A 23,940-nucleotide genomic window follows, 5' to 3' on the forward strand; every position below is an offset into this window, starting at 1 on the left:
TCTCCATGTGTATCCACCATGCTTTTGACTACAAATACATTAGATAAACTGGTAGAAACACAAAAACAGTCATCAGATATGATTTCCTGGGAATATCCTAGTAAAAGAAAACCAAAAGGCGTGTTTACAGATTGTGTACGATCACAGATGGATATATTTAGATCAAACCGGATCCCAGTGACAACTGTACGTTCCTAAGCCACCTTCATCAGATTTCAACTTTCTCAGTAGGAGGTTGTTGACCGGGGTCAGGCGGAAACGTGGAATCACTCCCAGATAGTCAGTGGGTGGAGGGGAGGGTGGAGGGGCCTGACTCGGACGGAGAGGATACTCGGAGCTGGTAAACATATGCAGGCCTTCGAGGCTGCAGAATGTGCGGTGTAAGCAGAGACCCACCGATCAGTGCGATTGGCTCCACGGCTTCAGATGAATCATGTCGACACTGAGACTCGAGTAGCACCAATACATTCATGAGCTTCAGTTCAGCTCAGATTCTGTGTGAAAAGGACTTTTTCCAAGAGGTTGGATTCATTATGCTGGATGTAATACACTGTAAATGGCACATATTAAGATTAATGTGGCTTAGAGGACTTTTTATAGATGTGCTAATTGTGCCAATTAAAAGTTACACATTCTGTAAAAGTGGTAAACATTTAGTGACTCCAGAGACAGAACTGTATACTTCTATAGGGCCTCTTAAGTCAACTTGGGTGGCTGACCCACATTTGCACAGCAAGAGAGAGAGAGGAGGGAGTGGGGGAGAGAGGGAGGGGGGGTGTCACTGCTGCTTTGTCCCCTCACAATGTCGCTGACGCATCTTGTGCAAGATCATGTGCTTCTGTCATACTGTAACCGCATGACCCAGTTTCATTGGTGCATGAATGACGTGACGGTTAAACTGCTGAAACCCTGATGCAATCAACCTGTAACGCACCATTATACTTACGACTAATAATGTTGCACACAAGTGTCGCACTCGTTCAGTTCATCTCATTTGTACAGCTGACCAATCAAAAGACGGCGAGAGAAATGTCACACAAACTCTGCAGATTCGCACCACAGCAGCAGCCCTGCAGGAGCACGACTCAAAAGCAGGATACGTTCAAGACGATAGCTGGAAATGTTAAAAAAATAAAGTGCCAAACAAACCTTTATGCCTATGAAGTTGTTTCCAGCTGGTGGCTTTTATGACATTATTGTGTCGGGGTAGCCAGGGGCGACGCACGATCAACACGTCGCATTCTTGTCGAGAGCTCGTTTAGAAAGCCTGCTTTGTGCCACTCTCCAGAATATGCACAGTAACGCTGTGTGACTGAACAAACACAATTATTAAACAGATCGCACTGAATCAAGCCTACGAAATGTTAAAATACAGTTTAATTATTTTATTGTCCAGTAGACAAGACCGAGTTTCTTTCAACAGGAACGTTCAAGTGACATTTAAAATAATAATAATAATATTACTACCTGGACCTCCTGTAATTCATTTGTCTGAGTGGGCAAACTCCATAAAAATCAAATAAGCCTTTAAATTTTGGGTGAACAGTCTTGTTTAATAGTCTATAAAGGCTCTGTGTTGAAACATGTGTCTGGGGATATAAAAATAAAAATGCAATAAAACATTTACACTAACAGCTCGGAGTGAAAAAAAAAAAAAAAAAAACACACCAGCATCTTCACAAGACATTCAGTCTTTTAAAAAAACATCCACATCCCTAAATACAGCATTACACAACAAAGCCCCCCCCCCACAAAAAGATTCCAGTCTCCTATTCAAGCCCGGGTGTGTTTACTGCCGCTGAACACATTCAATGTATCTGGAAACACACAGACACACATCAACAAAGTGGCTAGTGTCTTTAAGTGTACCCACAGTATCTCCCCTCTCAAACACAGTTGATGTGAGGATGGTTTTTACATTCGTCTGCAAATAATGTACAATTTCAAATTAGATTAGAAAAAAGAACAACAAAAAAAACATTCATATTATAATTGTGCTGATAAAAAAAAAAACAGCCAAACCCAGAACTATCAGGCTCATTTTCAACTTTACATCCCAAGTTCCAAAACTGAACTCACTGGCGAGTTGAACCGACAAACTGCATTGTACAAAAGCACTGTAGAAAATACGACACCGCCCCGAGTGTCATTTACATTTGGGCAGAAGTGCGTTTACCCCCCCATAACCACACAGTTCAGCACTCCTCCACCACGGTGCCAGCCGAGGAGGAGTACAGCTTTTTCTTGACGAGCCTGAAACCCGGACTCAGTTTGAGGACGTGCCTGAAAGTCGGGGCGAAGCACGTCCCCATGAACAGGAAGTCCCGCAGGCTGGGCCACGCCGTGCCGTCCTGCTTGAACACCAGCGTCAGCTCGAACGTGGGCACCACGGCGGCGTCGTACACGATGCGCTCCAGCCGCTTGCAGCCCTTGTCCAGCTCCAGGTGGACGTAGAGGACGCAGCCGCGCAGGCCGCAGGGCTCGCAGGACGCCAGACGCAGCACCTCGCGGGCGATCCTCCGCGTCAGCTTCTCCGGCACCAGCACGGAGGAGCAGTGCAGCGTCGTCTTCTTGGCACGCGACAGGCAGCCCTCAAACATCTTGGCCAGCTGTTGACAGCTCCTGTCTTCGGTGACGTCTGCGGTCCTCTGGGGGTCAGCCAGGCAGTGATCCCAGAAGTCCAGTTCTGTGGAGGGGGGGCGGGAATAAAAACAATGCAAGGACATTTAGGTGATGCAATCATGAACAAATCACATTATTTTAGTTTTGACACACACACACTTTTGCATCCCCATCTGATTGCACAAGAAAAGGAAGGTCACACACTAAAAACCTTAAGAAATTAATCAAACAAATCGCCTTATTGGTTGTTTTTTTTTTATCTTAGCCATCATGCACAGGCTGCTGTTGTTGAGACTGAAGGGATGACTTCATCCCGTGTTGACTGTGCACACCCCTCCCCTCCACTGCTGCAGCCATGCAGCAGCAGCAGCTCACACGGGGATAAACAACTGGAAGGATCCAGCAACCGGCAAACAAACAAACCAAAAAAAATGGCTTACCTTTCTCAATGCAAGCCTGCTCATATCTTCGGTCGACCAACTCCGAAATGCATTCGCTGCTTTTGGTCTTTAACGTGCTCGTGGCCACCATAGTGACGAGTCTCCCCGGAGTGGGCTGTTGTTGTTTCTCTCCTGAGGGTTTAAGAAAAGAAGCTGAAAAATGTCCGACAATGGAACCAGGCTGCTGTTGCCTCATTAAGCTAGCTAACTGAAATGTTAAACAGAAGTTAGCTACTTTAGCTGGTCGTTTCTAGCTAGCAGCAATTTATTCGGAGTGTTAAACGACTTACCTTTAATATTATTTAAGTGCAAAGTAATATAGTTTAGACGGTTTTCCTCATAAATAAATTCACACGTATATACTTTTTTTTCCTTTTTCTTTCTCCAACACTGACATATAGACACAAAACACACACGTACACTGACTGCAGCGGCCAAAAACTTCTGAGCAATACTTATACCTCGCTCTACTCAGCTGACCAGAGGGTTGGACCAATCAGAGCGCGCCTCTAGACGTGGGCGCGTTGCTCTTCTCTGATTGGCTGCGAAGGAGCACTTGAATTAAACAATTGGCCAATACCTGGGGGGAGAATATTTGGGTTGCTACGTGGAAGAGGGGACCTTTTTTTAATATTATTATTATTATTTTTAACATTTAACAACTACAAGTTCTCCGAGGAAGGGATTTTTTTAAGGGAATAATTATTTTTTTTATAATCTTTTTTTAAAAATATTTGTTAAAGTTTATTAGTTTTGTTAATTATGTTTTTATTAAAGACAAAATGTCAAACTAAACCTAATCTTTCACCATTACAGCATTTTATTATCAGCAACATCAATACAACCGGACATTGCACTGGTTTTGAAATAAGTAGCATAAACATGAACATTTGACCTCATGTTTGGAAATATCACACACTAATGGAAAAGAAAATATTTAAAAATATTATCAGTGGCTATTTCTGCGTGACATCATCAAAAACGTGATGGAAGCCCCTCCCTCCACCAGCTTCACTTACATCTCACTGTATACATGTTTGTGCGTTTGGCAGGTAAACACCCAGCACAGTTGTTCAGCTCATCAGCAGATCATCCCTCATCACACACACACACACACACACACACACACACACACACACACACACACACACACACACACACACACACACACACGCACACGCACACGCACACGCACACGCACACACACAGACACACACACACACACACACACACACACACACACACACACACACACACACACACACACACACACACACACACACACACACACACATCAACAGAACATTTTCTCCCAGTAACTGGATCTGCCCCTTTTAACCCCAGCAGCTTTGCCTGGCTCAAGGGTAATGGAATCCAGTGGACGAGAGAGAGGGAGAGAGAAAGTGCTTTCCTCCAGTCACATGGGGGAGAACTAGATATGCCTCAGAAAAAAAGAAAAAAAAGAAAAGTCACATGCTTTAGCTAGTGTTACTGCCTTTGTGTATGCAGGAGTATATAAAGTGCTGGCTCAGCGAAGCTTTTGTTTGTGTGCAAAAGGTTTCCATATTGGTTTGATACTTTTTTATCACGCCGTTGGAGTCGGAGCTGGTTTTAACGTGACTTTACTGCAAAAAATGAAAAGGTTTTCAGACGTTTATTGAGATATTTTGTCACCCCGCTGCTTGAAATATGTATTAAATTGATTTAAATGACATTAACGCCCAGTTTCCTGTTTGAAGTAAACACTAATGGCTATTAAATCATTCATCAGGTGCAGGAAAGAACAGGTTTTTGAGCCACAGTGCAAAAAAATGCATAGCGTCAGCTTTCGCTATCATGTGGTTTTAATGAGGGTTTGACCTAAATGTAGGTTGGATATACAAGGTCGCGACAGTTTGCTGAGAAAGCTATGATTCAGACTGTCTCATAAAAAACTTACAAGCAGGAATAACCTCACTAAGTATTTATCTATGCATGCCAGTGAGTAAACATTAAATCAGATTATATTCTATAAACATCGAGAGTCTTGAAAGTGAAACATTTGAGAAACATTTTGCAACCTGAAACCCGTCTAGTGTCCGACTCTTATCTGCAGTTGCTGCCATAACTTGCAACAATGCAGGTTAACTGGGTTAAAATACCAATAACAGCGACGTTTACAGCAAATGCACGTCACTTATATATAAAGCAACACATTCAGGGCAATGAAATTACCATATAACACACATCTCAGGAGGCCTGAAGTGTGGAGATCAACCCATTCGTTGTCCTTAAAGTTGCTTTTTATGTGCACATTTGGCAAAGGCTTGTAACCTCGGTTGGATATCACTTTGTTAATACAAGTGGAATTAGCTGTTGCCATGGCAACACAAACAGGAGCGCAGAGACCTGGGCCCCCGTAACGCTTTTCGACCTTGGTAGAAGCGGGTCAAACTCGAAATCTGCCTGTGAATTTCTCCCCCGTGCCGACTCCCCCGTTTCCCCCGATGGAAGCGAAGAGATAAAAAACGTGGCGTCGTGTCGGGTTACTAATCCATCAGGAACCTTCTGTTATCCCCCATCAAGACGGACGGCATGTCAGACATGGAACCGCTCGCTCGGTGAAACGTGTCACCTCCTCCTCCCTCCTGTGAAATTTAACAACTTTTTTTGCTTTTTGCTGACTTGCACTTTCACTGCAGGCGATAGCCGGCTTGCATGTGGAGAAGTAAGTTCCCTCAACTCAAAGAAGTCGACTGCATGTAATGCAATACGTTGTTCTTTGTCGGAGAACACAAAACATTCACTTACTCATGATTTATTCATCACGTAACCCAACTTGTGAAAACCTGCTCATGTTGCTTCGGTGCAAAGGTTTCTTCCTATTATTGTGGGACTAATTAATTTGTATATTTTGGTAACACAAGATTAGGGAACACATTAAAACCATGGACTAGTTTCTTATTAGCTTATTCTAATTAAGTGGTTTACAACAACTCCCTAACTCACTATCAATAAGCAGTGATTAGGAGATTATTGATGGAAAACTCTCACTAGTTAATGGTCTACTAGTTGCAGAATATGATGCAGAATAAGGCATTAGTGATTTATAATGGCTTAAAAACAGCCAATATGCTACTAATATGCTTGCTAATAAGAAACTACTTCACGGTTAATATGTGTTCCCTCATCTAAAGCAATATTTTAATAAAGCAAATTGTGTTTTTCCTGCAACGTTTTAATCACATAATATGTGCAGTGCTGCAAATATTACACACCTCAGGATGTAATATGTGGTGTACGAAGTATTTTCAATCAAGAGTGGCGCCCTGCAGAGGAAATACTCAGCGAGGAATTGGAATTAATTTCTAATACGGACTTATTAGATCCCCTTTCAAACTGAAAATGCAGCCTAGAGAGAGAGGGGAGGACCCTGGCACCACATCCTGAGTGTAACTCAGGCCTCCTGCCCATCTGCTGCTCACTGTCTCTGCCCACAGTCGAAGCTGTTGTTTGGTCTCAGCTTACAAAGCCCACACATAGAATAGATGGATTATAACCCTGGTGTGAACCAAATTTAAAAAAAAGTGGAGGTCACCGTTCCAAAGTGGCAAAAGTCATCTGAGTTTGGACCTCGTCGTTGAATGGCGGTGTAAAGACGCTGCTTATGAGCTCCGTTGTGGAGATGGAGTGTGATTTTTACACCGGTTGCCTACAATCTCACTCCTCCGTCAGCAGAAATCCCTCTGTAATAAACACCAGCTCATAAACTGGGCACTGAACCGTGGTGGGGTGTTTTCTGTTTTGTGTGGCCTGACTGCCCCCTCTAGTGGCGAATCACTGAACTGACGCCGTTGGTTACATTCAGTACATTAAACCTCATTTCCAAGCAATACGAAGAACAACATAGCCGATTTTTTTTAAATTGTTGAAATCAATGAGACTCCATAAGAAAAGCTACTTATGATAAATACTATTTCAAGTATTTAAACATATGTCATAGTAAACCAAACCAACAAATAAATCAAAAAATAAGTTGAAGAGTTGATTCGATCAATTAAAGCTGCAAAACCAAACCGTTTTCTAGTGATTTATTGAGGAAATGAGGTCCAGCCATGAAGCAATTCCAGTGTATTTAAATACAACCTCCCCCCCAAATGTATGTGCTTTCCTCACTCCTTGTGCTTGAATATTTACTGGAAAAAAAGGTCTTCCATTGCTGAAAATCCTCCACATTGCTGGTGAATTGCACATAACTTTCATGCAAGGAAAAGGTTTCCGGTGAATATTTAACAACCTTTGAAGAAATACTTAACTGAGATACATGAAAAGTAAAAATGAGTACACCTTAACTGCAAAAAAACAATAACAACAACCCAAAAACATCACAATCTACAGAATAGTTCGGGGTACATACATGATGTTACAATAATTATACAACTATGAAAGGGACAGTGAGGTCAGAGGTCAGTGCACTGGAAGGAAGATGTGTGTTTTTTTTTACCCCAAACCTGTAGACAGAAATGAGCTGAATGTAGTTTTTTTTTTTTTTTGCAGTGTTTCTGTATATTCAAAGATTTACTGCATGACGTCCGTTGGAGGAGACAAAAACTGCAGAATTATACATACTTTTTGGATTTGCAAGATGTTTCACAAAATTCACAAAATCAACCATCCAAACGGTTCCTGCAGAGCATCAGTGCATGGTGCGACTCATCCAGGCCCATCTCCATCTGTCGCTTTATCTGGCAGCAACTGAAACACACAAGACAACAGATTGTGACACACAGCAATAAGTAAAAATACTAACGTTAATGCTAAACATCTGTATTTATCAGTATATTAATGGTAGTAAAATGCTTCAAATTTGAATTTGTGTTTCCCTTTATTGTTATGAAACAGATCTGAAGCATTTAGGTTGAAAAGTTTGAGAATAGGAATAGTTTCCACTTCAACGAGTACAGATGGTGCGAGCATGCTTAATTGGGGGGGATTTGTCGACATCTAGTGGTGAGTTTGCAGATTGCAACAAACTGACACTTCTCCGGTGTGTCCAAAATCAAAACATACTTTATATTATTATTTTCCAAGTCTGCCAATAGATCCCTTTAAATGAACAGCTGGCCCTTTAAATAAGTAAAATATATAAAAAATAATAAGTACATTTTTGTTAATGAGCTTTGAGTGTATGATATATGAGGTGTAATGTGTTCGGTACATGAGTATGAGTTTTGCTGCCAGATAAGAATTAATAAAGCTACAATCTAAAGACGTAGACCAACATAAACATGAACTTCCTCAGCAGGATTCCTGAAGCATGACTCCATTTCCCGGCCGAGTCATGATGGTATAAGGGAAGGAAGGACATTTAGTGCCCAGATGGGTTTTTTTTTTGGGTGGAGTAGAGAGGTTTAGCATCGAGTCTGTGTGTCTATATGACACATGTGCACATACAACACTGACTTTACCACCGCACAATAGCTGCCGTCCACAATAACCTGTATTTATGTTAGGAAATGCCTATCTTTCAAGCCCTGCTGCTTGTTAAAGGGAGGGGGGGGCAAAATGACAGGAAACACCTTCTGTTGCCCAGCAAAGCCCCAAAAGCCAGCGCTGGAACAATGAGATATTAAAAGCCTGCAACTTCCCTGGAATCACTGCATAAGTCTGGGTGTCTGGAGAAACAACGACGTCACCGGAGTGATGGGAGAAACGGATTAAACCAACAGAACGGGGAAGGGGGGGGGGGCTCACCGTTGTCTTCTCCGCCCGACGACTTCACCCCGAGGAGCATGACGCCGTCTTTGGTGCACTCGGGCCTGTTCTGGAAAGATGCGCTATAGAGAGAGAGACGTTCATGCCAATAAAGCCCAATTTAATTTAATTTAATTGAGAGAGAGAGACAAAGTTTGCATTAAGTTGCTTTTTCCAAACACAGTCCGTCACACTTACTTCTCAGTGCCGTTATCGATGGTTTCTGTTGGCGAGAAGACAAGAAATCAGACAACAGACACAGTTGACAGTATAGAATTTTTGCAACCAGTGAACGAAAGCCATATTTGGACTGGGGGAGGAGCGACGGGTGGATCTGAGGAAACGCAAGCGTCAGAGCGGCAACATTTCTACGCCTGGCTCCGTCTGCTAACAAAGTTAGCTTCGTAATATGAGGTGAATTTACAAGTAGAGTAAAGAATTGAAGTAATCTTCGTAGCTTATTTAATTTGTGCATCTGTCAATCACGAGGAAGCCACGCCCTAAAGCACGTCATGCTGGATTGAAGAAGACTTGAAACTACCGACTGAGGCTTTAACCGATTACTGAGGTCATGAATCCAGAGAGAAGTATCTCATAGATTCTTTTTGAAACCAGGAGTCGCTGCCTGATGCGCGTACCTGTATGATCGTGGATCTTCTTGCATTTGTATTTGAGGACCATGGCAGCAGCAGCTCCGACCAGGAGGGCAGGCAACAGGATCCACCACAGCCGTTTGTCTGATTTGGGGGGGACTTTCTCCTCACTGCCAGTCTGAGGACCTTTTCAAAACACGTTTTCCCGTTAGCTTCCTGAATGTCTTTCATGATTTGACACGATTTCAGCGACTCATGCAGCATAACCACGTTATAGTAGAGAGTAACTTACCAGCATCTTGCTTTGGTTTTTGTGTTGCTGCAACGGTTTGATGGGCTGCTATGGAAGGAAAGGAAATACAAATAAATGACCGGTCAATCAATGTGACATCAAGCCATCAGAATGAGGCGTGTATGATAAACTGTACCTGGAGCAACTGTCATGGAAATTGCATCTGCAGGGAATAAAGACAATTTGAGACAAAATTGTATATTTTCATTTCGTACAATCAACTTTTTTAAATCAACTTCCCACGGTTCTGAGATGACATTGGGAATAAGAAGTGATAATGTTTTTATTTGGTACATACCGGTGCCTGTTCGTTCAGTGCTGAGCTTGGTTCCTGACAAAAGTCAAACGGGTTTAAAATGGCTTTAAATACAGCGGATGTTTTACAAACTGTAATCATCTGCCTGTTTTTTATAAAAACAACAATTATAGAACGAAAGCTTGCTCATTGTTGATGTGCTTCTTCTTACGTTGGGGCTCAGTAGTCCCGATGTGAGACTGGTTTCCTTGGTCAGGCTGGCGATGAGATCTTGGTTGCAAACCGTTTATTGAAGCTATGACAGAAAAATAAATTCACGTAAATAAAACAAATCTCAGTTTTTTGGGGTAATTTTGGACAATTTCTCCTGCTGCAACATTTCATGACTCATCGTTTTTATTCTTCTGTCTCTTAGGATGTAAGGCGTTATTGTTAGGCCTGGAGGCACGTTTGGTCTTCCATACATGAGAATGTGTGTGTGTGTGTGTGTGTGTGCAATCATTGTTGTATTTAAACCAATTAAAAAAGAGATTCTAACAATTATTGTCCATCGGAGTGGGAGACGTAGCAGTAACAGAGTTGTTGATAGGTGCTGCTGTCATGGAAACCGTCGTCAGCGCCGGGGCCGGGGTTGAAACCGTAGCATTTTCTAGACAAAAATGGAGTTATTAGTGTGGAATATGGAAAAATATGAATCCATCCATCCACCTATACATCCATCCATCCATCCATCCATCCATCCATCCATCCATCCATCCATCCATCCACCTATGCATCCACCCATCCATCCATCCACCCATCCATCCACCTATACATCCACCTATACATCCACCTATACATCCATCCATCCATCCATCCATCCATCCATCCATCCATCCATCCATCCATCCATCCACCCATCCACCTATGCATCCATCCATCCATCCACCCATCCATCCACCTATGCATCCATCCATCCATCCATCCATCCATCCATCCATCCATCCATCCATCCATCCATCCATCCACCCATCCATCCACCTATTCATCCATCCATCCACCCATCCATCCATCCATGCACCTATGCATCCATCCATCCCTCCATCCATCCATCATCCATCCATCCATCCATCCATCCATCCATCCATCCATCCATCCATCCATCCACCCATCCACCTATGCATCCATCCATCCATCCACCCATCCATCCACCTATGCATCCATCCATCCATCCATCCATCCATCCATCCATCCATCCATCCATCCATCCACCCATCCATCCACCTATTCATCCATCCATCCATCCACCCATCCATCCATCCATGCACCTATGCATCCATCCATCCCTCCATCCATCCATCATCCATCCATCCATCCATCCATCCATCCATCCATCCATCCATCCATCCATCCATCCATCCAGCCATCATCCATCCATCGATCCATCCATACATCCCTCCATCCATCCATCATCCATCATCCATCCATCCATCCCTCCATCCATCCATCATCCATCCATCCATCTATCCATCCATCCATCCATCTATCCATCCATCCATCCATCCATCCATCCATCCATCCATCCATCCATCCATCATCATCCATCCATCCATCCATCCATCCATCCATGCATCCATCCCAGTCTCACTGGTCTCAGGAGTTTTGCTGGTGGCACCGCTGGGAGCAGTGGTCGATACACTGGTTGGTGTTGTCATTGCTGCTGTTGTTGTTGCTGCTGCTGCTGTTGTTGTTGCTGCTGCTGCTGTTGTTGTTGTTGTTGCCGTTGCTGCCGCTGGTGTTGCTGCATTCAGAGCTCCTGTTGTAGCTTTCGTTGATGATGCTGATGCTGTGCAAAGAAGATGGACATTGACATATACATAGTTGCATAAGAGCGTAAGAATTTAAATCCATACAAGACCTGGAACATATCAAACTATTTTAAAACGCAGGAATGTTAATTAGTGCACCAAGCCAATGTTTCCCGCCATTTCCAGGCTTTGTGCTAAGCTAGGCTAACTGTAGCCTTCCACCGTATGTGGTTTTGATCTTCTCATCTCATTCAGAGAGCGAATAAATGTGTTTCCCCAAATGCCGACCATTTAAAGCGACGCTTACTCGTTGCTGATGCCGTGGTTGCCGTTTTGTTGCCCGTCGTGACAGCCTCATTTGTGGAAACTGAAAAGCAGAAACACAAATGTATGAGCGTGCTGTGTGGGAATTCAGAGCGCTTCCATGGTGAAAACACAGGAATCGGTTTGTCTCTGTAAAACATTTCCTCCGACAGACAGATCCTCTATTTTAAGCTTCGTAGCGACATGTTTTGCATCGTTGCTACTTGGCGCGTCTTTAAAGAGCCGACACAACAGGCATGCCCTCGCTCAGACTGGGGGGGGGCGAGAAGTCAAGATGGGGGTGGAGGTCGCGGCGTGTTGAGGTGGATATCCTCCGCTTGAAGTGTTGCAGCGGTGTGAAGCTGCATCCTGTCCCAGAGCAACTATTGTCGTCCCTTGACCCGAGCAGCAGAGCATCCTGTCTTCATCACTGTTACTTGTGAGACGAGTCGCTGACCCGTCTGGCTCCACGAGTCCTAATCAGCGAGAAGAAAAAGAGAACCTGGGCAAGTCGTGGAGCAGGTCTCAAGTCTAAATGTTGAATTCTGACGTTGGGTCAAGTACATTTGAAGTCTTGTAAATGAGTCAGAACAAGACCAAGTCAGGGTTTTACGTAATACCTCAAGTCGGATCTCAAGTTAAAAAGTCCAAAGAATGTCACAAGTTATTTCATAGATCAGATCAATCTCAAGTCCTATAAGTCATTGGAGATATTTCCAAGTCCAAGGCAATTAAAGCCTCAAGTCTATAGTCCTTTGGGACGAGTCGGAGTCAAGCCTCCTGTTTCCATGAGTACATTGCGAGTCCGTGTTGAAAGGTCTCTTTGCTGTGGGAGAATGTTGGGTGAGGGCAGCAGGGCGAGGGTGTTTCCTCCAGATGTTTACCGCTAAACGCTGGAAGTGCATTTGTTGCCAGTTGGGACGTCGGAGTCCCCGGACAATGATCTGTTGTCTCGGTGGGAGAAGGCCTGTTTGGTTCCCACCGGCAATCTGCCGTTAGATCACCTATCAGCCCGGCGCAGAGCAGATAAAAGTTCTTTTGGCTTCGCGCAAGAAAAACAAACAAATCCACCCTCTTTTTTTTTCTCCTTTCCTTCAACTCGCCCCTTTCTTTGATTCGTTTTTGATTTCTTGGTCCATGAGAGAAAATCTATTCTACCTTTACTTCGACTAAAAATTACAAACTGATGAAGTACTTTTTTTTAACTTTTTAATACAAAATACAACACAAACACAAAGCTTATCTCGGCCTGAAGGAACGGAAACACACACTTTGACTGGACGTCTCTGAGGTACCGTTCAAAGTGTGAGATCTTTTTTTTTTTTTTTACTCATGATAGAACCGTATCAAACAGAATAACTGCTGAACAACATGAGAAAACACATTTTTGACTTTCTCACAAATCAGTGTTTGGCCCCAAATTAAAATTCACTTTTTTGAATCCTCCCGCAAGGCTGCAACTAATCCCTATAGTTCAAGAGAGCCAGAGACTATTAAGGATTGTGAGTGCGTATTGAAAACCAGGAGGTGGTTCTGGTGGTGGCCTTACCTGGCGTGAAGACGTGGAAGGATGCGAGGAGGACGAGGACAAAAACCCTGACGGTCTTCATGGTGACTCTGTAAAAATTCCCCGCCGACTTCTTCCCAGGACTCCGACTGAGTGGACCAGTGGAAAAAGGTGCTTTCGGGGGGCGCTCCGCTCGCTGATGCTTATTCTGGCCCTTCCTTCAGATAAAGAAGGGGAGGAAATACACTGGCTTCCCTTCCTGATGTAAAAAAAAAAAAAAGTGGGTGGCCGTGGAGACCGATGAGTTTCGAATGCTCGAAAATGGTATGTATGGTTTGTTTTGTTCCCTGCTCTGACACCACTTGACCAGTTGGGAGGCGACTGGGAGCCACTGGTGCAAAAACAATGTCACTGTGTGATCACTCAGGTAAGGGATGTTATCCAATGAAATTAACCCAAGAAGTGTATGTGAGTCATTATAGGGTTGGGGTGGGAACAAAGATAAAGATGAAGTGCTTTGGAATAAGTGAAGGAACCATTTGCATCACACACACACCACACACACACACACACACACACACACACACACACACACACACACATTTCAGATTAATACCGACTGTCACGTGAAAGACAAATAAAAAAAAACAATTACACGATGCCGTTTGTTTTGTTAAATAATGATTGAAAGTGGGAAAGAAAGGAACGAGCCCTGGGGAGCTGCTCAAATAGCAGCCATGACGTCTTTATTATTCTTCATTGTTTATGTAACCGTGCCTCCAGAAAGCATTCGGATGACCTCACATGGGTCACCATGCAGACATGTAAGTACGTATGAGTTAAGTGAATAGTTGGGGGAAAAAACCATCTGTTTTATAAGAACGAGTTAGTCCTAAACTACCACCGTTATGTTATTTAATTTTCCCTTTCCACAACGTCTTTGTTTCAATTGGGTCTTAGGAGAAAAATGGAGCTCCTGTTTTTTTGGGCCCTCCCTAAAAAACAGGATGCCGGAGTTTACTTCCTTTCATTTGAGCATTGTTTGATTTGAGCTGAAGAGACTCAAAGAGAGGAATGTTAGAAACAAGAAAATGTAGCGTGACTTAGTTCAATCTAGTGTATTTATGAGTTTTTGTATTTATTTGGACAGCCAAGTAAGAAACTTGATGATCTTTTAGCTTGATGAGTTTAATTTCTAACATATAGCATTTATATGAGGTCCTGAAATTAAGTAAAAGCACTAAATTCAAATTTCTGTTATCCTTTGGGTCAATTTGACCCCATTTAATGTTTAACATGACTTTTTCTGCTAGATATTAAGTGACTTTTCCTGATTTTAATGTGCGAACATTCAAAAATGTGTTATTTACACATGAAGTACCTGAAGCATCAATTTTGGATCGTAATCATATTCTGAAGGTTTAAAAATGGGGGTCAAATTGCGCCGAAAACGAACATGTGAGAACGTTTGAGGGGTTAAAATGAAGGAGGAAGCCTGCAGATGGCCGTCTCCTGTCTACACAGGTATGCGTGCTCAATCTTGGCTTCGTCTTCACAGTTTAATCAAAGAAGTCGCTGAGTTCGTTCAAGCGGAAACACCTTTTGTTGTTGAAACCGCCGAGGACCAGAGACGGAGATCTCAACATGCCAAATTCTAGTCAATCTCTAATTCAGAGCAGTGCAAGGATGTTGTGTATGGGGAGTTTAAAGCATCTATCCTCCTGTTGACCCCCGAGGTGGGCGTGACATATCGCAACTCTATTGTTTAGTCTGGTTTCCTCGCAGGTTTGAGTTACGGGGCGACGCCGTTTCCCGTCACCTCGCTTGGAAAACACAAAAAAACATCTTTAATGCAAAAAAAAAAGAAAAGAAAATGCCCAAAGGACTATGTGTATTATGCATTTTATTTTATTTTTGCATATTCATTGGCGGAGGATTTGCAGGACAGCCGAGGTCACACACACACGCGCACACACACACACACACTCACACACACACACACTCGCTCGCACACACACACACACACACACACACACACACACACACACACACACACACACACACACACACACACACACACACACACACACACACACACACACACACACACACACACACAGGAGAAGCAGGGTTTTTTTTCGTTTCAAGTTGAAATTCATGCACATTTTTATTGAACAGTTATATAAAATACTTTTCATAGTTGCAAGTGCATGCCTCATCTGCCAACAGTTTTTGAAGTTAAATTACAAAAAGCAAGGCTTCATGTCGTGTAGTGAATTACTTGGGCACTTAAGCAGTTCTTTAAAAAAGATCAAAGTTATTATTATTTTTTTTTTGTCGTTTCATCTTAAAGTATTGAGCAAGTATCAAACCTGTAACTGATATACAAAGCAGAGTTCCAAATAATAATAATAATAGTAATAATAATCAAATTACACTTTCTGTGGCACATTTACAAAAAAAAACAAAAAAACAAAAAAAACAGAACGAAACTAATTCACCTGTTATATGACACAAACAGCTAATCATGCATTTTTCGAGTTACCAACACACCTCACGAGAATTGTCAAACATGCTTAAATTGGACTGAGTGCACTTAACGAGCGCAGGTTAAAAATATGATTTTCATCCATCTCAAGAGAATTAAATGCTTCAATTACAAAAAGAAGTTGAAGGCATAGAGCGTCATGGTGTTAATTGAAAGTATGCAGGTATACGTTTCCAGTATATGTTCACTAAAGCGCAATATATTTCAAAAACAGGCCTCCGCAGCCAAGGTATTCGGATGTTGTATTTCCTTTGATTTTTATAAAACATGCATAGGCAGACACTTTTAAGTTTATTGTAATCTTTTTTTTTCTTTTTTTTTTTACACAATATAGGTTCTCTATTTTTACTTTGTTCGCAATACTTAAAAAGAGAAAAATTAACACTCAATTCCAGCAAGCCACGATAAATCTACCCCCCCGCCCCCCTCACCCCTCCCCATCCCTCCTTTCCAAAAGAGACGAAAAATAAAACATTTGCAAATGATAGATAGTTAAATGTAAATTCCAGTTATGAAACTCAAGAAAATAGGTATTCATTACCGAGCTATTTAGCCATTATACAGAAAAATCAGGTCAAAGCACACACCAAAAGAACCTGAGGTAAGCATAATATGTACAAAACCATAAAACGTTCCATTATTTGGCATTTCAACAACATTGCAACATTCTTTTTAAGACTGCCTAATTAATTCTCAGAGCTATTTTATAAGAGTAGCAAAAAAAAAAAAAAAAAAAAAGGAAAAAAAGTTATCAATAAATAGTCCTTATTTAGTTTGTACACCCTTTATATGTTAAAAACATCTCATGTTCTGTCCTTTTTTCTTTTTAGTGCTGTATTTTTGTAAACGTATAATAGTAAGAAGTTACGCGACTTTTTCCATTTCGGTGTAAGTGAGCAAGGGTCTTTCAAGAAATCAAAGAAAATAAATCACCTGGGAGATCTTTCTATCACTCTCTCTCTCTCATATTGCGGTTGTGGTGGAGAATCGAGCTCAATAAAGGCCCGAAATCAGAAATGGGATCCGGTAATAACTTAGCAGTTTGACTATGAACTAATATATCGAAGGCATATCCAAAGACTAGAAAGTGAGATGTCTCCCCCCTCCCTCCCCTCCCAGTGTGAGCCATAAATGCCTCCCCCCTCCCCTCCTTTCCACTCCTTCACCCCTTCATGGCGGCGGCGGCGGCGGCGGGCCGTGACGAGGCTGGGACAGAGCCGAGGTGGCGCCAGCTGCCGGCCCTCACTGGATGTTGCTGCCGCCGCTGCTGGTGCTCCCCTTGGCGTCCGTGCCGTTGGTCTCCGAGGACAGGGCCTTGTTGAGGGAGTTGAGGCTGGCGTCGGAGGGCAGGGTGTCCCGCCGCGGCGGCATCCTCTCGTTGATGCGGTCCAGACCCTTCGCCTCCTCGAAGCTGGTGATCTTGTGCTGGGGCGAGAAGCCTTTGATGGCTGGAGGGGGGGAAAAAGTAGAATAGGGGAGAAATCAGGAGCAAATAAAAACAAAACAAAAAAAGGGGGGAGGGGGCAGAGATGAAATGATTTAAAGAATGGGGTCACACGTGCTCACATTCACCCACACGGAACCAGATTTTGGCTTTTCTTTGGTTTGGTCTCGTTTCATGGAATTGTCGTAACAGAAATACACGTTTTTTTTTTAAGTGAGAGAGGAGCGACAACACAAGACGACATCTGACGACCTGTTGGCTAATCCCACTGCAAGTCATCCATGAAGAATGAGTAGCTGGAGGGCTTGTTGACATACCAACATCATGTTGATCCCTAAAGAGCTCACTTGAAAAAGGAAAAGGTCGCCATTTTGGAAAATACACTCATTCGCTCTCTTAGGTGGAACCGGATGAGAAGAATTAGCAGAAATCAGGACAACTAGACGTTTAAAAACGTGCTTTACTGCGGCTTTAAGGGACAAATAGGAATGTTTCATCTTCTCATCTAACTCCGTGCCAGGAAGTGAACAAGCACATTTCCCAAAATGTCCTCCTTATGACGCTAATCTGATCTATTCATAATCTGAACCAGCATATCTACATAATCATCATTCTGAGTGACGAACAATGCATATAAAATAAAAGCACATAACTGATTTCATAGTGATATAACTGCACAGACAAAAGAAAAGGATTAAATAATCCTTCTAACTCTAGAGAGGGTACAGCTGGAATCAGGGTCAACAGGTTTTCACTGTGCCGACAGTGTTTTAATCCGTATCTGAGGACGACTTTGACAATTAGTGGTCCATCTAATGGCCATATAGTGCTGCTGTAAAATCGTGCACGCTGAAATATGGCTTATATTAAAGAATATCTGGACTCGGGCACGTTGTGGAACACCTGAGGACCCCAAACATCCAGATCGCCTCCGTCACGTCACAGATTAAAAAAGAAAAACGACAAAAAAAGGGGGAAGAAGGAGGAATGAGTAAAGGAGACAGAAATGAACGAGGGGGAGGGGAGGAGGGGGCAAAAGAAATAAAAGCACTATAGAGTGGAGCCCACTGAGACATTCACTTCCACAAACTAGAACCACGTGGAGACGGAGCTCACGTACAAAGACACTACAGAGGTACTCGGGGTGCTAACCACTTGTTAGGTCTGCTTGGAGCATGCAGCAATTAAAAAAAACGGGGTTTCCCTGGAGGTCATGAGGGCTGGAGGTCGCAACACTGGAGTCAAATGAAAACTCGTTTCATTTTAAACCAAAAAAAGTAGATTTTTTGTTACTTCCACCTCTCATAAAAGGGGGAGGGTCTTAATGGGAATAACAGTTTGCACCCGTTTACTAGAAGTTTTTTTTAGACGACAAATTTTGTTTTTAGCGTGGGGGCATGATGGGTAGCGTAGTTGTGTTGCTGCATAGCACAGGTCAGACACAGGTTATTAGCAGCTCACAGGAAAGAACACGACACAGCAGGGCCACAGAGGATCCACATGGAGAGAGAGAAGCAGAGACGTGTCTCAACACGGACGGACTGTCCTCTGTGGGGCTAAAGAGGAAGCTCGGGACAATTCCAACGTAAATAGCAGCCGGATAAACCACTATTTAGTTGCAGTTGAGGTTGTTTCTTGCGCCAAAAGGCGACAAAAAATTGATTTTCGGGAGAATCCAATTTGGATTTCGAGGCCTTTTTTTTGTCTCCATTAGTTCAGATTTGACTGGTGTATTATGTTATTAATACAACAGCAACAACAATGCACAACTGCTTCATCCGTTTCAGAGGGGAAACGCCATTATGAGCTTTCATAGAGAGACTTCACTGCATTGTGAGTAGTACAATTACCATTATGGGCTCATTTAAATGAGATAAATATAAAAATACTCCTTTAAGGGAATCCCTATCTGTGGTTGGATTTATACTGCTTTACATAAGAGTGTAACATCGCTTTCATTATATAACATACAAAAATGTACTGTTTACTGTTTTCCTTGTGTCTGCATTCTACAAGGTGTTAGGGGTGTATCCTCTGGAGACACCGTCCAGCTGGTGGAAAATCTCATTAAAGCTGCCAGACGACCTGAAGATGCCCATTTTTTTACACCTCCCACATAAATGTGAGCGTTTAAACTTATGAAAAGCAAAGTATCACTATAATATCAGTATAGCATGCTGTTGATACTCATAAAAATATGTATATCCAAGGAAATGCAAAAGCTAATATGCATTTTTTTGTCTTATTTGCATTGCACTCCCTCAAAATGACAGCGCGTCTCCGCCATGAAACGTATTCCCCTTTAAAACACGGTGTGACCACAGGATTTTTTTCCTAATTGCTTTGCTTCTTTTGTTCTCTTGTTAATACTATGCCACATTTTTTGTTAGCCCAAACACCCAACACACTCTATTCAAGCACCAGCGAGATGAATGAAAACCCAGCAGAGCCCCCTGTCCATTGCCACGAGTAGCAACAGAAGAGGGCAGCCGGACCCATTTACCTTCGTCAGCCTCAATAGCTTCAATAGTAGCTGAAGAGAAGAAGAGGGGGGTTGCAAAACGAATGAGAGAAGTGAGCAGAGGAGTTCATTTGGTCCTAGGAACAAGTCAATGAGCAGCAAAGACAAGCCAATGCCCACAACAGAAGGTTAACATCATCTCCACATTTTATGGACAGAGGACACATGGATGTTAGCGGAGGGGGGGGAGGGGGGGATGAGCCTTAGCTTTTTGATGAGTTCCAGATCTGTAAAAAGGGAAAGTGACACATGTTTCCTCACGGAGAGGACTGCCGGTCTGACAAAACCAAATCAGTGTGGTGATGGATGGGAAAATAAAACGTAACACGGAGAGCGAATACAACACGTTAAAGCTGGAAATGTATTAGTGTTTTTAATTTTACCGTAATACATGGAGAAGAGTTGGAACAGGACGGATGGAGAACAGTTTAATTGTTAATGTAAAAGTCGGAAAAAGCGCCGTGGACAACATGGAGCAGCGTTACTGTCGCGTGGGTGTGCAACACGTAAAAAGCGGCGTCTGGAACTGCGCTGTTAGCATCTTTTGATATGAAATATCAAAAAGAAATGCTGGCTTACTTTGGTGAAGAGAGAAGGGGGGGAGGAGGAGAAACAAAACAACAACCCTTTGGCGTTTTTTGACCACTTACCAATATCTAGCCGCCCGTCCTTGAGATTATAAATAAAACGGTACACGACTGTGTAAATCGGCTTCACACACAGACAGGGATGAGGCAGGAGGTGACAGCAGAGTGATGGCTATACAGTACTGAAGACTACAGGACACACTACCATCGGGATGAGATTACGATAAAAAATACAAAATAATAAAAGGCACGAGAGCGACAACGTGTGAACAGAATGGCTGATGGGAGTCAACATCGCAGTAGAAGCACACTGGCGTCTGCTTAAAGGAGGGGAGGCAATGTGATTCTACTGATGTTGCAACAGGAATCTCTGAACATCACTCTGCCTTCACTGGGGTTCTCTTTGGGGTCAGCTGCTTCCAAAAGGGGCGTCCAAACGGGTACGCTCCCGTCGTCACGTCGGTTCATCAAACTACTCTAAAACGCACATCTATTAAAGCTGCTGTTTCATCGTCTACGGCACATTTTCACTGGATGTGTGCCATTCTAGGAATTTACGCAGAATGGCCAACTTTGTCCAGATGTTATTCCATCTCCTCCAACCAAGAGGTGACAAATCAAAAGCTTAAACTGAGCAGTAAAGTCATTTTAAGCTAAACTATAGCACTTTAGAAGTAAAAAAAATGACTTTTCCCCCTCATGTTAGACGTTAAAAGCAGAATTCATAAGCACATAAATGTTGATTTGACCAGAAACTTTACCCCCGACTGTAAAATATGTTACAAACGCTTGCTTTAAAGTAAAGAGGTACCTTTGCTTTTTAACATTACAAGCTATTGCTCTGCGTTTTTTCATGCACGTCTTTAGGAAGCTGCTAGCTGACGCGTGAGAACCTGTGAGGAGAGGGACGTTGTGTGGATTTCTGCTTTTTTGTCTTGTAAAGGAAAGGCAGACAGCGACTATCCCCCTTTCGTTCACAGTTGCTTGTGTTAATTCCAATTCATCCTCTGGATCGCAGAGAGTCCCGCGTCTCTCCCGACGGAGGCGCCGCTGAGATCCACAAACTGGCAACACTCGAATTTGGACAATAAATTGTTTTATTTTCCCCGTCAGGAAAGTAAATTTGAAGTGTCTGTTTCCAGAAAGGCTTTTTTTTACTTCCTGCCAGCGGCAGCTTGTCAAACTCATTAAGGGAGTGTTTGGAATTCAACATAAGAAGGTGGACTGAACTCTAAACTTATCTCACAAAAAAATAAAAGAAAGAAAGAAAGAAAGAAAACTAAATTAAATAACAGAACAGAATACTTGCACAACCGAATATACCTGCAGTTTCTAGAAAGAAAGGAGAAAGAAAAAGATACAGGTAATATTTGAGATAAAACCAGTGGAATACAGAAAGAGACGGGGAGACAAGGTATTAATGTGAGACATCGGGAGGGAGACACGTTAGAGAGGACAAAGGAACAAAAAAAATAAAATTATCTGCTGAATGTTATCTGCTTGTTTTGGAAAAAGGAAATATAACTTCTATCATTTATCCAGGAAGGAAAATACGACACATTAAAGTTGAAAGAATGCTAGTATTTAATGTTAACATGCAGTAAAAAAAATATTTAACTACCAAAGATTACTTTGAGGCAGCAATTTCAAATTCTGGGATCATGGCTGAGGGGAAAGGGAGTGTATATGCAGTATGAGCTAGCACTTTATTAAGGGGGTTGCTGTGTAAGGGGAATTTATCTGGTCTGTGTGACCAGTCTGGGGGCCAAAGCTGGGGGTCTCGGGGTCCTTGGTGACAGTCTTACCATTCTGCAGCTTCTCTTTGCCGCCGGACAACACTCCGCTCGGCAGCATGCCTGTCGGGGTCAGTCCCTTCAGCGTCAGCACGCTCTCACTCTCCTCTCTGAAACACACAAATAGCATTTATAGTTGTTTTGGCCACTTATTATCACCTTATAATTGATTTTGTGAACAGTTTTAAAGCATTAATTCATCTTGTAATGGATTAATATCGAAGGAAACAATGGTAAAAGTACACGTTCGCATACCTGAGCACAGAAAATACCCTGGCCATCTTGCCGATGGCGCGGATCTTGTTGCGGATGACCTCCTTACGGGCAGAAGCCGTGGCACCTGGAGGGGTCAGAGGTCACAGGCGGTTACACAAACGGTGAGTCACGCGTACTAAACCGTGTCCTGTGGGAAGTGTAATTCAGACCTCATTGTCTATTGTTCTGCGTTCTCCGATAACATTTTTTTTAGTAAAAAACGTGCCAAAGACGGAACGGGGTCTTTTGGACTATTAGTTTCTGTGCATCAGACGAACTCTGCAAACACAGTGTGGTTATTGACGTTCAGCTCATGTAATCAGAATCATGCTGCCTATCTCCTACATACTGTTGACCCCTAGGTGGTACTTGTACCACTAAATCTGGGGTTTTTTAAAATGCACGTAGGAAAATGCTTTGATTGGTTTATTTATATTTTTAAGTTGAATGGAAATCTGCATTCTGACTAGGATTCATACATTTACAGTCTATATGCAGGTGATGAATCACAACTCATCACAACTCTAGCGTGGGTTTCATTCCCCCCAGTTTTTGTGTGTAAATGTTCCCTGTGTTTTGGTTGCGGAGACTCAAACGGGAATTTTCCTGGACTGGAAAACAGTCACTTTTTATTTATTTTTTTGCAGAATAACAGGTTCAAGGTCCCCAGGGGAGCCGGTTTGGAAAATGCACAGAGTATGAATGATGGAAATGAAGCTGATGTTTGGTGAAAGGCTGGGTAAAGGAGACACTGATGTCTAGTCTCTGCTGAATAAACCATTATGACTTTGAAATATGCTTCTCCACAGGATTAATCCCCCGAGCAGCGCTGCTTATTTCTTATGCAGCAAATACGTTTCTTTAGCTCGTGTCTCAGATTCGGCTAATCGTTAATTAGAAAACAATTTGACATCAAAAGGAGAGAATCGGTAGTCGTGTTAGAAGGTGCTTTAAAAAGTTAGTTAGACAGACTTCTGCCACGCAGAGAGCAAGCACTGGACAGCAAGTCCATCTATCTCTGCACACAACCGTCGCGGCTGATGTTTGTACCTTTTTTGGGGGGATATATTAGCTGTCCTTCTCATGAAACACCCCCAGAAGAGAAGACAAGAGAAAGGGACAGAGAGATCAGTGGATGATGGCTGTAGAATGAAAGAAGAGGTGGCGGTAGAGAGGGCGAAGAAGGCGGAATAAGGAGGCAATAAAGCACAACGAGGCGTGAAGGAAAGCCTTGAAACACAAAAAACTCTGGAAAACAT

General features: G+C 42.8%; 3 protein-coding genes across 9 annotated transcripts in view; all 3 read right to left on the bottom strand.

Moving 5' to 3' along the window:
* Positions 1 to 1,474: 1,474 nt before the first annotated feature.
* LOC311008935 (DNA damage-inducible transcript 4-like protein) lies at positions 1,475 to 3,476 on the bottom strand. Of its 2 annotated transcripts, none has more exons than XM_084002896.1 (3): positions 3,353 to 3,476; positions 3,063 to 3,194; positions 1,475 to 2,686 (listed from the first exon to the last, which is right to left on the bottom strand). In XM_084002896.1, the coding sequence occupies exons 2-3, from the start codon at positions 3,151 to 3,153 to the stop codon at positions 2,196 to 2,198; spliced, it is 582 nt and encodes a 193-aa protein (XP_083859022.1). In that variant the 5' UTR covers positions 3,154 to 3,194; positions 3,353 to 3,476; the 3' UTR covers positions 1,475 to 2,195. The 2 variants fall into 2 exon arrangements, with proteins under 2 accessions (XP_083859022.1, XP_083859023.1); XM_084002897.1 differs by having other exon boundaries at positions 3,063 to 3,191; positions 3,349 to 3,473.
* Positions 3,477 to 7,117: 3,641 nt separating this feature from the next.
* Positions 7,118 to 13,855, bottom strand: LOC311008756 (uncharacterized protein). 2 transcript variants are annotated; one of them, XM_084002610.1, is made up of 12 exons: positions 13,576 to 13,855; positions 12,031 to 12,090; positions 11,564 to 11,761; positions 10,475 to 10,585; positions 10,148 to 10,231; positions 9,979 to 10,011; positions 9,817 to 9,843; positions 9,681 to 9,725; positions 9,434 to 9,574; positions 8,994 to 9,018; positions 8,796 to 8,878; positions 7,118 to 7,796 (listed from the first exon to the last, which is right to left on the bottom strand). In XM_084002610.1, the coding sequence occupies exons 1-12, from the start codon at positions 13,634 to 13,636 to the stop codon at positions 7,783 to 7,785; spliced, it is 882 nt and encodes a 293-aa protein (XP_083858736.1). In that variant the 5' UTR covers positions 13,637 to 13,855; the 3' UTR covers positions 7,118 to 7,782. The 2 variants fall into 2 exon arrangements, with proteins under 2 accessions (XP_083858736.1, XP_083858735.1); XM_084002609.1 differs by having other exon boundaries at positions 9,681 to 9,728; positions 13,576 to 13,854.
* A 2,947-nt stretch (positions 13,856 to 16,802) lies between these two features.
* Positions 16,803 to 23,940, bottom strand: part of LOC311008755 (protein phosphatase 3 catalytic subunit alpha) — a 50,602-nt gene continuing 43,464 nt past the window's right edge. Inside the window, exons 11-15 of one of the 5 annotated variants that reach the window (XM_084002604.1) lie at positions 23,732 to 23,758; positions 22,682 to 22,766; positions 22,439 to 22,536; positions 20,029 to 20,058; positions 16,803 to 17,529 (exon numbers count right to left, since the gene is read on the bottom strand). In XM_084002604.1, the coding sequence (XP_083858730.1) occupies positions 17,324 to 17,529; positions 20,029 to 20,058; positions 22,439 to 22,536; positions 22,682 to 22,766; positions 23,732 to 23,758 (446 nt within the window). In that variant the 3' untranslated portion in view covers positions 16,803 to 17,323. Of the gene's footprint in view, positions 17,530 to 20,028; positions 20,059 to 21,848; positions 21,966 to 22,438; positions 22,537 to 22,681; positions 22,767 to 23,731; positions 23,759 to 23,940 lie in introns of those variants that run through there. The other 4 variants (XM_084002605.1, XM_084002606.1, XM_084002608.1 and 1 more) reach the window with 4 other exon arrangements.

This window comes from Eutrigla gurnardus, assembly GCF_963514095.1.
Source record: "Eutrigla gurnardus genome assembly, chromosome: 23".
Classification (NCBI taxonomy): Eukaryota; Metazoa; Chordata; class Actinopteri; order Perciformes; family Triglidae; genus Eutrigla; species Eutrigla gurnardus.

Bases quoted from the DNA above. Each gene is read 5' to 3' on its own strand.
- LOC311008935 (XM_084002896.1), bottom strand. From the start codon at position 3,153: ATGGTGGCCACGAGCACGTTAAAGACCAAAAGCAGCGAATGCATTTCG. The intron at 2,687-3,062 runs GTAAGCCATTTT...CCCCCTCCACAG, and splicing joins GCAGGCTTGCATTGAGAAAG to AACTGGACTTCTGGGATCAC.
- LOC311008756 (XM_084002609.1), bottom strand. From the start codon at position 13,636: ATGAAGACCGTCAGGGTTTTTGTCCTCGTCCTCCTCGCATCCTTCCAC. The intron at 10,586-11,563 runs GTGAGACTGGGA...ATTTTTGTCTAG, and splicing joins CAGCAAAACTCCTGAGACCA to AAAATGCTACGGTTTCAACC. The intron at 9,729-9,816 runs GTACAGTTTATC...TTCCTTCCATAG, and splicing joins TTCCATGACAGTTGCTCCAG to CAGCCCATCAAACCGTTGCA.